Here is a 13,834-nt window from a genome sequence, read left to right as displayed (position 1 = left end):
TTTTCTTGCAGTTGTAGAACTGAGGTCAATGTTTCCTTTCTGACTGTCTTCTGAAGCTGCTCCCAGGTGCCACATTCTGCCCGCCATCACTTGCGACGTCGCCTTCACCTCCAGCCAGCAATAACCGTGGCTTTGTAGTATAATGTGAAGTCTGAGAGTTAGTTATGCCTCTAGCTTTCTTCTTCAGGATTGCTCTGGCAATTCTGGGTTTTTTGTGGTTCCACATTTTAGGATTATTTGCTCTATGTGAAGTAGTTTGTCCCAGATATTTTGATAGGGGTCACATAAAATCTGTAGAGTGCTTTGGGTAGTATGGTCATTTTACTATATTAATTCTCCCAATCTGAGAGCATGGGATACCTTTCCATTCCTTTAAATCATCTTACATTTCTCTGATCAACGTTTTATAGTTTTCAGTGTACAGGTCTTTCATCGCCTTGGTTTAGTCATAAGTTGCGTTCAACTCCTGTGACCCCATGGACTGTAGCCCACTAGGCTCCTGTCTATGGGCTTCTCCAGGCAAGAATACTGGAGTGGGTTGCCATTTCCTTCTCCAAGGGATCTTCCCAACCCAGGGATTGAACCCAGGTCTCCTGCATTGCAGATTCTTTACCAACTAAGCTACAAGGGAAGCCCTTCATCTCCTTGGTTAAATTTATTCTCACGCTTTTTTTTCTTGATGCAATTTTAAACAGAATTTTTTTGAAACTTCCTCTTTCTGATATTTCATTGTTAGTATAAAGCAATATAACAGATTTCTGTATATTATCCTTGTATCCTGCTACTTTTCTGAATTCATTTATTATTTGTAATAGTGTTGTGTGCTGGAGTTTTTAGGGTTCTCTAGATAGAGCATTTATCATATTATGCAGAATAATTTTGTCTGGCCATTTAGGAAAAAGTCTGGAAGCTTCTTAAAAAGTTAAGCATATACCTAATATATGACTCAGCCATTCCTTCCTTAGTATTTAGCAAACAGAAACAACACATATGTCCATATAAATCTGTCTGCAAATGCTCATAGTAACTTTATTTGTAGTAGCCAAAAAATGGTAACAACTCAAATGTACATTAGCAGGTAAATATATTAACAAGTTTTGATTATATAAGTATAATGGAGTGCTGCTGCTGCTAAGTCACTTCAGTCGTGTCTGACTCTGTGTGACCCCATAGATGGCAGCCCACCAGGCTCCCCCATCCCTGGGATTCTCCAGGCAAGAGTACTGGAGTGGGTTGCCATTTCCTTCTCCAATGCATGAAAGTGAAAAGTGAAAGTGAAGTCGCTCAGTTGTGTCAGACCCCCAGCGACCCCATGGACTGTAGCCTACCAGGCTCCTCTGTCCATGGGATTTTCCAGGCAAGAGTACTGCTTAGCAACAAAAAGAAATAAACTATTGATACATGCAACACAAATGGATATCAAAATAGCAATACTGAGTGAAAGAACAGAAAAAAAAAGTACTTACCATGGAACTTCTAAATAAAATTCCAAAAATTCAAACTAATCTCAAGGGACAGAAATAGATTAGCGGTTGCCTTGGAAGGGAGAGGGGGCACAGAGAAGCAGAAGGGAAGGATTACAAAGAAGCAAGATGAGACTTTCTGAGGTGATAGATGTATTCATTATGTTCATTGTGGTGATGGTTTCATTGGTGTGTACATGTAAAAATTATCAAATTGTACACTTTAAATATTATAATTTATTGTACATACATTATACAATAATTTTGTTTAGAAAATTAAAACTTTACACATGAGCAAACATATGAAAATGTGCTTACTATCATGAATTAATTAGGAAATATGAATTAAACCACACCAAATATAGCTGTTGGAGAAAGCATACAGCTTGTTTAATATGCTTTCATGTTAGCATCAAAAATTCACCTGACTTAGAAATAACATGAACTGGTAACTGTTACAGGAAAAGTTCATATTCTGTTTTATTACCGTGTTTTGGTGCCATTCTGACCAGTACCAGCAGTCATGTGGAAGAGTCTAAAACATCTCTTCAGCAACTCAGGTTTTTTCTTAGATGTTGGTCTTCATTACAGGAAAAAGAGTTCCTTGGTGAGTGATGTATTCCATGTTTGAGAAAGAATAACTCAAGCTGAGTTTTGGGTTTCTTAACTATTAGCAAAAAGAAAGAATGTTTTCAGCAGTTCCTAGCAGGAGGTGGTGTTAAAAAGGATAAAAGGGTAGATCTGACAAGAGGGCTACTAGGCACAAGTAGAAATAGTCAAAGTATCAACTGGAAATAATACACCCACCACAAATACTAAGATGAAAAAGACTAACAAGCAGAAAGGTTGGAGAAAATGTGGAGCAACTGGAAGTCTCCATGGTTGCAGGCATGTAAAATGGTACAATCCTTTGGGAAAAAGGTCTGGCAGTTTTTTATGAAACTAAACATACACCTAATCAAGGACCTAATGATTTCATACTTAGATGTTTACTCAATTTATATATATATAAAGGAAACAGCCCAGGTATCCATCAACAGGAAAATGAAAAAAAAGACAATACTCAGCAATGAAAAGAAATGAACCACTGATTCAAGCAATATGAATTAATCTCAAAGACATGCTAAGTGAAAGAAGCATTATACTTTGTATAATTTCATTTATATGAAGTTTTAGAACAGGCAAATTTAATCCGTGAGGCAAAATAATCAGAACAGTGATTATATATGAGAGGGAGGTGGGGACTGCCTTGGTAGGGGCATGAGGAGACTCTCTGGCATGATTGCACTGTTCTAAATTTTGGATAGGGTTTGGGTTACATGAGGTATATGTATTTGTGAAAAAAATCAGCAAATTTATATACCAAATATTTGTGCATTACATTTCATGGAAATGTACACTGAAAGATTTAAAAACTAAACTATAATAAACTCTACTTAATGATATGCATTTTGAAGTATTCAGTTCAGTTCAGTTCAGTTGCGTCCGACTCTTTGCAACCCCATGAACTGCAATACGCCAAGCCTCTCTGTCCATTACCAACTCCTGGAGTTCACCCAAACTCACATGCATCGAGTCAGGGATGCCATCCAGCCATCTCATCCTCTGTCGACCCCTTCTCCTCCTGCCCCCAATCCCTCCCAGCATCAGAGTCTTTTCCAACGAGTCAACTCTTAGTCCAACTCTCACATCCATACATGACCACGGGAAAAACCATAGCCTTGACTAGACGGACCTTGGTTGGCAAAGTAATGTCTCTGCTTTTTAATATGCTATCTAGGTTGGTCATAACTCCTTCCAAGGAGTAAGCATCTTTTAATTTCATGGCTGCAATCTCCATCTGCAGTGATTTTGGAGCCCCCCAAAATAAAGTCTGACACTGTTTCCACTGTTTCCCCATCTATTTCCCTTGAAGTGATGAAGGGGGATGTATACTGATGTCTGCAATTTATTTTAAATGCACCATAAAAATAACATGGATGGATAAGTAATAAAACATGTAGAATAAAATGAATAATCCATGTGGTTGGTTATTTGGGTATTTACTATAAAATTCTGTTAATTTTGCTATATGTTTGAACATTTTTATAATAAAATGATGGGGGAAAATCCCCAGGTCTTATCTTCCTATTATATACCCTTGGCCTGGAATAAATTATTCTTTCCATAGGATAGAAACTCTATAGAAACTTAGGGACCAGAAATTAGCCCCTGCATACTTTCTGGGACTCTAAAAGGTAAATCATATATGTAAACATTTTAAGAAAGGTAAGAAAATACAATAATTATTGAAAAGGAAGCCAAGTTACATTAAGAGTAAATACCAATACTGGTGTTTATTATCACCACAAAATTAACATGAGAGTATTATTTTTTGTTCTTTTTAAAAAACTGACTTTTTTCAACCATTGCAGGAAGAGCTATCTTTTATGTCAAGTTATATATATGAATTTCCTAAAGGAAATCAACCCTGAATATTCATTGGAGGCACTGATGCTGAAGATTGAACCTCCAGTATTTTGGCCACCTGATGCAAAGAGCTGAGTCATCAGAAAAGACCCTGATGATGGGAAAGATTGAAGGCAGGAAGAGAAAGGGATGACAGTGGATGAGATAGTCGGATGGCATCACTGACTCAATGGACATGAATTTGAGCAAGTTCCGGGAGATGGTGAATGACAGGGAAACCTGGCATGCTGCAATCCATGGGGTCGCAAAGAAGCAGACACTACTAAGCATCTGAACAACAATATAGGCCAAAGTGACCAACTTTGTCCAGAATTTGGATATCTAATCATCATTTTAAAAAAGACTTTTGAGCATTTTCCTATATACCTAATATTATCATTGTTAACATGCTATATATGGGATAAAATAACATCCTTTGCCTTTGGAGAGCTTGAGAGGAAATTCAGCGTAAGGTTGCATCAAACAAATCGGAATGCATTTCCCATCTCTGCAGGACTTTGGGCAAATTAACTTCTGTGAGCCTCAGTTTCCTCATTTGTAACATGAGGAAGGATAATACAGGTCATACCTCACATGGTTAATCTGAGACAATTCATTTTACATGTATCACAGTGACTAACAGTAAACGGTAACCCACTCCAGTATTCTTGCCTGGAGAATCCCATGGATGGAGAAGCCTGGTAGGCTACAGTCCACGGGGTTGCAAAGAGTCGGACATGACTGAGCGACAGAACGGAATGAACGGAACGGAACAGAAAGTGACAGTGGAAGTTGCTCAGTCATGTCTGACTCTTCGGGACCCCACGGACTGTACAGTCCAGGGAACTCTCCAGGCCAGAATACTGGAGTGGGTAGCCTTTCCCTTCTCCAGGGGATCTTCCCAACCCAGGGATAGAATCCAGGTCTCCCACATTGCAGGCAGATTCTTTACCAGCTGACCCACAAGGGAAGCCCAACTGACAGAAAACACTCAGTAAATTTGTTATCATTAAGAATAACGTATGTACAAGAAACAAAACATTCAACTGATGGAAAACGTAGAATACCTTAATTTGTTTAAATAGAGCATATCATCTTAAGATAGTTCTCAGATGCCTTTGTGAACAGATGAGTTTCTATCACTTCCTCAAAAGAAGGCACTGACTTAAGCAAAGGGGAAACTCAACAAACCTCTTTTTAAAAAAATCTGACCAGACTGAAATCTTAAGACATCCTTTTCTGAAATACTTTTGGAAATGGAGAGCAGGCTTTCTGCTTTTACATAGCACTGCACCTGCTTTAAAACCCACACACACCAGTCTTTCTTTTCTCTGATTTTTTTTTAATCTATTTCCTCTTATCGGATTTGTTTTTCAAGATATAAATTCACTGGAGAGGACTGTTTAGATATAGTTCCTGTTTTAGTTGGAAGTTTGGGGCAATATTCTAGCACGTTATAACTATCTAACTTCTTAGTAATCACAACTATATCTCCAAAATACTCTGAAAGCTTCACATATTAAATAGTACTACTACATATGCTATTTAGAATGAATTTTTCAACTAGTAGATATAAAATGATCAGAATTTAATAGATGAAGATAGTTTTATTATCTTGCTCACGAGGTAATCACTTCTACTTTCCCAAATGGTTATTATACATAGGAGCAGATTTGGCAAGATTTATTTTTAGCCAATATATAAATATTCTAAAATGTTGGCAATCTTCTTTTCTATTGCACAAATGATAGTTTTAAGTTTATAGACTCTTGTACTAATATCTTGACTTTTTGAATAGCTAACACCTTTCTCTCATCAGCCCTGTTGAGCATAATAAGCTTAAAATTTATCTGCAAACATCAAGGGGAGGGCAGAATTCACACTGTTCTTAACATACCAAGCCAAAACTGAAGGAAGAACTGGATAATTTTAATATAAATCATCCAAGCTAAAATCCCATATTTTAACTTTACATGTGAATCAGCAATGATTTTTACTGCTGTTTTCTCCCTTTCTATTTTTACCACTTTTTTTTTTTTAAAGTCTGAATCAGAGAATGTGCGAAACATGTGTCTTGCAGGCAACTGGATTTCTCAAGTAGGAAGCACAAAGAAACATTTTCTCCCTTTACTTAGGCTGCTTTTATTTAACATTCTTAAGAATGATTATCTGAGTTCAAGGATCATATTTCCATCGGTTCTAACAAAGAAGAAAAAAAATACTCATTTAACAATTAAGATAGAACCAAAAGCTTTTTCTAGCTGTCAGTCAGTTTCCAAGCTAATAAGAACTCCTGGGACTTTATCTATTCTTCCCACGGGGAGCAGAGCTAGTATAACCTGGGATACCTTTATCTTACCACTTAGGTATAAAAATATTGCCTAAGCAGAACTGGCAGATTCACCAAATAAACAGAATGGTGAAATACATACAATATTCTTAGATGTATTAACAGCTGAACAGGCTATATATGAGGGAAAAAAATCACTTAAAGCTTGCTTGAAATCTTTTAGATTAGTCTAACAGAAACACAAAAAACCAATGGGAACATCAAAGAGAAAAAAAACCATGGAAAAGTCAACTTCTGCTACTATATATAAAACATGTATACATATATATATTTTTTAAAAACCATGATGACACAATTTTGTTTCCAAGTATGCTTTCATATTATAGATCTCATCTTCCATCCTTCAAGTCTGATTGACAGGATATAGGATCTCCTTCTGTATGTTTGGTATCCTTCTGTCTCTTCCTCCTAGTTTCGCCAGTCAAAATTCCATGCCATCCTTTAATAACCATGCGAAACACCCCCTAATCAATGACCTCCAAATAATTAGAATTAACTTTCCTTCTCTGATCTTCACTATTTTATATTTGCATCACCACCCACCTAAAAAACTACAAAATGCTAGGCTTCTTGGGATGTTATTGTAAAAACATTTATATAAAGTGAAGTCCTCACCACCTTGTACGGCCAGAGTTTAAAACAGAAGTCACAATCGTCTGAAGTCAACACAAGACCTTTTCTGGAAAAAACTGGAGAATATACTACGCAGATGATAAAAAAGAGGACTGGACATGGCTCCTGGGGTGTTTGGCTAGAAGTCTCATAAATTACATCTCAAAATTTAAAATTATTGTGATCTGTTTTATTCCTTCTGTCTGTGGTTTCTTCTTCTTCCCCAGGGTCGCATACCATTTGGTAAACATAGCAGCTGAAGACCCTGCTGGGTTTCTGCTCTATGTGTAGTACCAAGTCTCTGTCAAAGTAGACTTCATGGCTGTATGTCTGTAATGAAAACACAGGCAAACAGGATTTCCTCTTCATATAACCACGTTCAGTACTGTTTCATTAAGATGTCACAGCATCTTCAGGGATGCTCAAATATATACTTGAAGGCAAAAGAGTTGCCAGAAATATTTTATTTTTCATTATTTGTGGATATGCAGATGACGTATGAGAAAAGCATTATACAAAATATTAAGAATGAAGAGTCCTGGACTTAGAGGTGTCTGAACCCAGATTCTATTGCCAACATTGTTATTTCACTTGTGACTGTGGGCAAGTTGCTAAATCTTTCACATTCTCCACTGAGAAAACAATGATTGGATAAAGTAACATCTACTGTTCCTTACAACTTTTATGTTCCATATTACTCAAAAGAGACAAACGTTTCCAAGAGTGCTTGAAAACCCCACATGATTAGAAGTTTCTATTAAGTAACTGTGGGGATTCAATAGAGAAAACAGAATTTTTATTTTTCAAAACATTACCAAACTTGTAAAATGGGAGAAAATCAGACTGTGGTCAGATAGCATGTCTCAGGAGAAAACATGAAGCGTTATCTTTAAGACCATTGGTAAGCAGGCATCCTCTACTTTTTAGGGAAGAAAGGCTAAAGAACTCATTTTGTCATGTGTGTAGGAAAATCTCTTTCACATGGTCATTGGTGTAGGTGAACCTGGACTGATACGAACACAGTGACATCTGTTCCAATAAAAGTTACCTATAAAGAAAACTCTTACAATTTTGTATTCTGTGGACTCTACTCACCACATCCCATGACTCCATGAGTGGAATACTTTTAAGTAAAGTTCCATATTCATTACAGTGGAAATCCAGGTGAGCTTTTCCTTCAGCATCTATTTGAGTAACAGCTACCACAGAAAGCAAATCCAACTCATCTTCATAGTCGACAATTTTGAAAGTCTTAGGGAACAGAAGACAAAGTAAAATAAAAGAGGGGCAAAATCCAGTTTTGATTATTTCTACAGTTGTGGCTTAACTATTCTAACATAAAACTATATAGAAAGAAAAATGAATGGGTGGGAGCATAGGTAGAAATGTATCTCTAACACCTTCTTCCTCTGGGCCATGAATATTAACAAACACATCTAAGTCTAGTAAGTGAAACATAAGGCAAAAGTCACAATCATGAGAATATAACTGAATAATTTTCTTAGAAGAGATTTCCCTAGGAAGCGTGCACATCAACACAACAACAAAAAAAAACTAATAATTGTTTTTTCAAATTATTTTGGTCCTATGAACACTTCTACAAGCAAAATCTCATGAATAATTTCAGTCTGAAAGGAGAGGATGATGGGGATGCCCTGGTTCAAACAGCTTGCACAATTCTACTGACTAAGGTTGCATGGAGCTTCCCAACCTCTAACCCAGGGCAAGTTCATCCTAGTTTGGTTTATTATTTCTGGCTAAAGTCATACCCACTCCAGTGTTCTTGCCTGGAGAATCCCAGGGACGGCAGAGCCTGGTCAGCTGCTGTCTATGGGGTCGCACAGAGTCAGACACAACTGAAGCGACTTAAGAAAAAAAAAAAAAGTCATACCTCTTGTTCTGGATCATCATCCAGAATGTTAAAACTTCTTTTTACCACCCGTCCAGAAGCTGTAACAGTGGGTAGGTTTTCATTCTATCACATGGAGAGAAATAAAAAGCTTTGACAAGTAGTTATATGTAGCTGATGGCGAGACTAAACAAATTTGTTAAAACTAACCAACCCTTCTCCAACATCCAAGTTCCCTAAGTCTTTCCTCAGTTGAGAAAATTCTGAATCAGGTTCCAGATCCTCCAATTAGTAAAAATACTTTATTACAATAAAATTTCTAAAGAATAAAATACCAAAATAGGTAAAAATAAACACAGAGGTTACAGATTTAGTATGTGACTTGCCCTTCTGATTTCTGCCTTAGTACAGTACAGCAAATAAAAGAGTGGATCTGCTTTTTTTCTCTGCATGATTTTCTTCATGTTCTTAATTTGTATGCTAAAGAAAAAGAATCATTTGGAATTAAAGAATGGTGTGTGATTTTTTTAACACAATTTACCCTAGGTTTGCACAATTAATTAAACCCAGAGGTCAATAACTTATCAAAAAAATTTAAAGAGAAACCAGAAAGGAAACAGAAATAAGCAAAAGATAAAGTCAATATAATTGACTCTTTTCAAATCTCATAGGTACATGGGGCTAAGACTGGCTGCCCATATAAACAAAATGAACAGACTTTTACAGGATTGTGTTGTTCTTTTCAGCCACGCTAAAAGGCAAACACATTTGCACATTATATTCTCCTATAGACAGTGATATACAAAGGATTTTAAAGTACTGCTGACTTACTTTGTTCTTCTCTCTGTTGGCCAAAATGACAAAATCTTCAGAGATCTGATGCTGGGCACTATTATTTTCTACTTCACTTAGCTTTAAAACTCTGAAAAGGTAAAAAGGATTCTAAGAACCTAAGACATCAACACAGCATCAAAGTGTCAAAGCTGAACTACTGAAAAGAAACTGAACAAATGAAACTTATACGAACAACCCTGAGTCTCTTCTTCTCATTACTCCAAAATATTAATATCTGAAAACTTAAGTGTCCACAACTTTCTTCAAATTTAGGGATTTTGTTAAACAAAACAAAGAAAAAAACCACTGGACTTGTGACAACAGGTGCTACTGAAGCAGCCTGTTGAGGCTTACACTAGCTTCCACGCTGAAAGTCATTCTAAAGAACCTCCTCTCTGCATCCTGCTGCTGCTAAATCGCTTCAGTCGTGTCCGACTCTGTGTGACCCCATAGACGGAAGCCCACCAGGCTCCCCCATCCCGGGGATTCTCCAGGCAAGAACACTGGAGTGGTCTTTAATGTTTCAGCTTTAACAGTGGCATTATAGTAGATACTTACATTTTTATTTCCGAAGATAGAATTAGTTATCAATGAACAACACTAAATGTTAAATATAATATAGACTGCATTAGCAACTTAGTCTAAGTTTTCATGATAGAGTAATATTTTAAAACTGCAAATGAGTTAATACTTTGTCTTAGCATTATATTTAAAGATTTGGGTTTTCTGAGTGTAAATGGCCTCATAGATCAAGCTTGTTAAGCAAGTGAAAATAAAATAATTTTCTCACCACCCACACAAATCTTTTCACAGCATTAACAAGCATCAAAAGCACAATGTCCTCAAAGCTTAGAGTCTCAAGTGCAAGTGAAGAGAGAGCAGGGAGGAGCAGTCCCTGTGGCCAAGGAGAGCTGAACGCCTTTGAGTTTTGCTGGAGACAAAGAAATCAGATTATATTTAAACTTCTTAATTAGTTGTCTTAATTAGTGCTGATATTTAAGAGTGCCTATCTTTTAAAACCTGGCAAAAGGACAACACTCTTTGTGAAACTTATTTCCTTAAACTCAAACTAATATAAAAGATGGGTGGTAACAAACAGGAAGAGTAAGATTTACTAAAGCTGAACTATATTTTTTATGACATTCTGTAAAAGTTAGTAATCTTTTTTCATTAAGTTCCTTCATCCTCCTATAAACTGATCCAGAGTAGACTAATTATCATGAGGCATACGAAATGCCCTTCTTATTCAATAGATACTCATTGAGCAGGTACCTACTCTGCACTGAGACCTGTGCTCCATGCCAGGGTTACAGGTGTCAGCAAGACAGACTCTTTCCCTGTTATTATGGAGTTCATGATTCCAAAGCAAGATGTTTAAACAGAAAGCCAAACAAATAATTAAACTTCTATAAGTACTACAGAAGAAGATTACATAGTGAACACAGTGAAAATATGATGGGGGAGCTAATCTAATGAAGGGTACCAGGGAAGGACTCTTTGAAAAAGGGACATTTAAAGGGCCATAAAAGATGAACAGAAATTAGGCTGATAAGGGAAACAGACTCCAAGCAGAGTGAATAGGTCCTCAGCTTTCTGAAAAGACAGCATGACTGAAGTAAACTGAGTGGGAGGACTCTTTTAGATTGGCTCACGATGTTGGTCTTTTATCCTAAGTGCAACAGGAAGCCATAAAAAGTTTAAAGCAGAATTCACATGATTAGGTTTCTGTGTTTGTTAATGTTTCTAAAAATCACTCTAGCTGCTAAGAAGAAAACAGAATTAAAGAGTAAAAAGTAGACTCTTGGAGTCTGGTAAGAAGATATTACTGTAGTCTAGGATAGTGATGACAGTGGTCTAGCCAAGATGGTGACAGTGGCCAAGGGCAGAAAGAGGCAGATTTAAGAAATGTTAACAAAATAAATATTAGTAGCAAAATAAACTGGATTGATGGGATATATGGGGTGTGTGTGTGTGAGAGAGAGAGAGAGCAAACAGGCAAATGCAACTGAGTGTTTAAGTACATGTAAACTGATGAAAAACAAGAAGGTAAGAAAGTGTTAAGAATGAGTCCGGACTTATGACATAAGCTTAGATGAAAGGTTTAGGCAAACATACAAATTTTTTAGAGTTTTGGTGTATACATGATCTTCGAAGCCAAGGGAATAAACAGAAGAATCAAGCAGAAAGGGAACAAAAAAGAGGGGAAAGAGGGTCTAATCCTGAGGACATCTAACAACTAAAGTCTGGGTTAGAAGAGGAAGAACATGAAAGGATATTAAGAAAGATTAGAGAGGGAGGAAAATATTCAGGAGCGCTGTGGTGTCAGGGAAGCTAAATGAAGAGTGTTTTGATTGTATGAAAGATGTGGGTAAACTAAATAAAATAAGGTTTGCTTCAAACAAGCTGCTACTTCTCCAGCAGTAAGACTGTCTTTTAGAACAAAGATAAATCATCCCTCATTAATCTTGGAGAAATGAATTAAGACCTGATGTGAAGGAACCAATCTGTGATATCCTTTCCTTCATATATCATCACTTATCCATCAAAGAACTTACACAAATGTAGTATTTACAGACAGTAACAACAAGGTTGAAAGTATAAAGTAACATTTTCCAGATGCCATTCTCTGAGGAAGCACCCTACAAGCAGTTAATAATTTTCACAGTTGGCTCAGCAGTTAGCTGGCAAAAAAAAAGTTGCCAATAAATACTTCCAAAAGCTACTTTTAACTTTAAAGTAACTAAGGAAAATACTCACTTGACCTGATTTGGGCCAACGTGTATTATTCTGCCAGAAGCATCAGGATGGAAGTAAATCCAATCAGATTCTAAAGAACAACATTCCATTTCTTGGATCCCATTTTTTGCCTGAAGTTAGGGCAAAATATTGAAAATAAAAATTAAAGGAAAATTAAATAATTTTGAAAGCCAGTATCAGTGATAGGTCAGTAAGTTAAAGGTAAGTGAAGAGAAAATATTAACCAGCTGAACTGGGATGTATATTAGGGATAAATTAGGATACTCAAGCTTGAGAAATCCACAACATTTAAATACAGAAATTTCACAGATGTACCATGCACCATGTATTATGCCTCACAAATAGTAAGTTACTATATCTCAAGCATCTAATTTGTGTCTGGCACTGCGTTACATGTTTTCCACTCATTATTTCTTTTGATCTCAGCATTTCTTGAAGCATATATTGCTATTCTCATCGTATGCATGAGGAAACTGATGCACAAAGAGGAAAAATCATTTGCACAATGTTCTGCACCTACTACTAATAAACAGCAGACTAGCCTTCAAGGTGCATGGATTTTCCCTTATTTAACTGTCATAATTATGTACCTGCAGTCTCCCGCAACTTCTTTCTCCCTTTCCTATCCTCAACAAATTGTCAATCAGAAGAGTAGATAGCACACAAATAAACATGCAGTGAAACAGGTCGGACAGTCTCCCTGTGTCAGTCAGATATTAAACTAATGCCAAGGAAATGGTCTGATACTACCTAGCACTTAAGGTAAGTAGAGAGCTTTATTTCACACTAGTATATTTAAACATTAAAATAAAGAGAAAGATACTGCCATATGGATCACATATATAACACATGTTTTACATTACACACAGGAGCACTGGGGACTAATACCATCATGGATACATTAACTTTACTGGCTTTATCCAAGTCATTTAATTTCTCCAATGTAAAATGAAATAACACCTTCTTTTTTATTAGATACTCAAAGTTTTTGACATATGAAAGTATTAATTCCACAGCATATACTCACAGGACACTATGTTCAAGGTATGACACTAGGTGTTCATACCTGACACGCACTAAACATAATCTCTGTTATCCAGGAGCTCATATTCAAGAACAAAGACAGAAACAGAATAAGGCAGTGGAGAAAATAAAGTAGTCAAACCATACACAGGATATGATTATCGAGCACCCAAACCAGGTAAGCAGAATTTCAGGAGCTTGAACTCTGCCTTAAAATGAGAAAGTGGCTTGAAAGAAGAGATAGCACAATCAAAAGCACAGATGTGTTCGTCCATATAGCATGCATGTGCAAAAACATGAGTAGCAGACAAAATTAAACCGAGAAGCAGTGTCCCGTCATGGGACTGGAGAGGCAGGCAAGGGCTACATCACAAGTGCTTTGTATGCCGTGCTTTTTTAAACACTGGAATTTAGCACATTTTATATATCAAATTAGCACAGGTTATTTTAATTTTTCAAGAACCTAACGATTTCTAAGAGAAATGGTTGTATTATTGC

At 36.6% G+C, this 13,834-nt stretch overlaps 1 protein-coding gene across 4 annotated transcripts in view; it reads right to left on the bottom strand.

Moving 5' to 3' along the window:
- Window positions 1–2,469: 2,469 nt before the first annotated feature.
- The window catches only part of DCAF17 (DDB1 and CUL4 associated factor 17), a 29,844-nt gene continuing 18,479 nt past the window's right edge, over window positions 2,470–13,834 (bottom strand). For 3 of the 4 annotated variants that reach the window (XM_055397106.2, XM_055397104.2, XM_088830031.1), the window contains exons 10-14: window positions 12,314–12,423; window positions 9,554–9,644; window positions 8,765–8,848; window positions 7,969–8,124; window positions 2,471–7,203 (exon numbers count right to left, since the gene is read on the bottom strand). In XM_055397106.2, the coding sequence (XP_055253081.2) occupies window positions 7,036–7,203; window positions 7,969–8,124; window positions 8,765–8,848; window positions 9,554–9,644; window positions 12,314–12,423 (609 nt within the window). In that variant the 3' untranslated portion in view covers window positions 2,471–7,035. Of the gene's footprint in view, window positions 7,204–7,968; window positions 8,125–8,764; window positions 8,849–9,553; window positions 9,645–12,313; window positions 12,424–13,834 lie in introns of all 4 variants that reach the window. The other variant, XM_088830039.1, reaches the window with a different exon arrangement.

This window comes from Moschus berezovskii, chromosome 2 (genome assembly GCF_049115385.1).
Source record: "Moschus berezovskii isolate FMDL1 chromosome 2, NW_MosBer_1.0, whole genome shotgun sequence".
NCBI lineage: Eukaryota > Metazoa > Chordata > Mammalia > Artiodactyla > Moschidae > Moschus > Moschus berezovskii.
The sequence above is the reverse complement of the archived record's forward strand: the minus strand, read 5'-3'. Positions and strand labels throughout refer to the sequence as shown.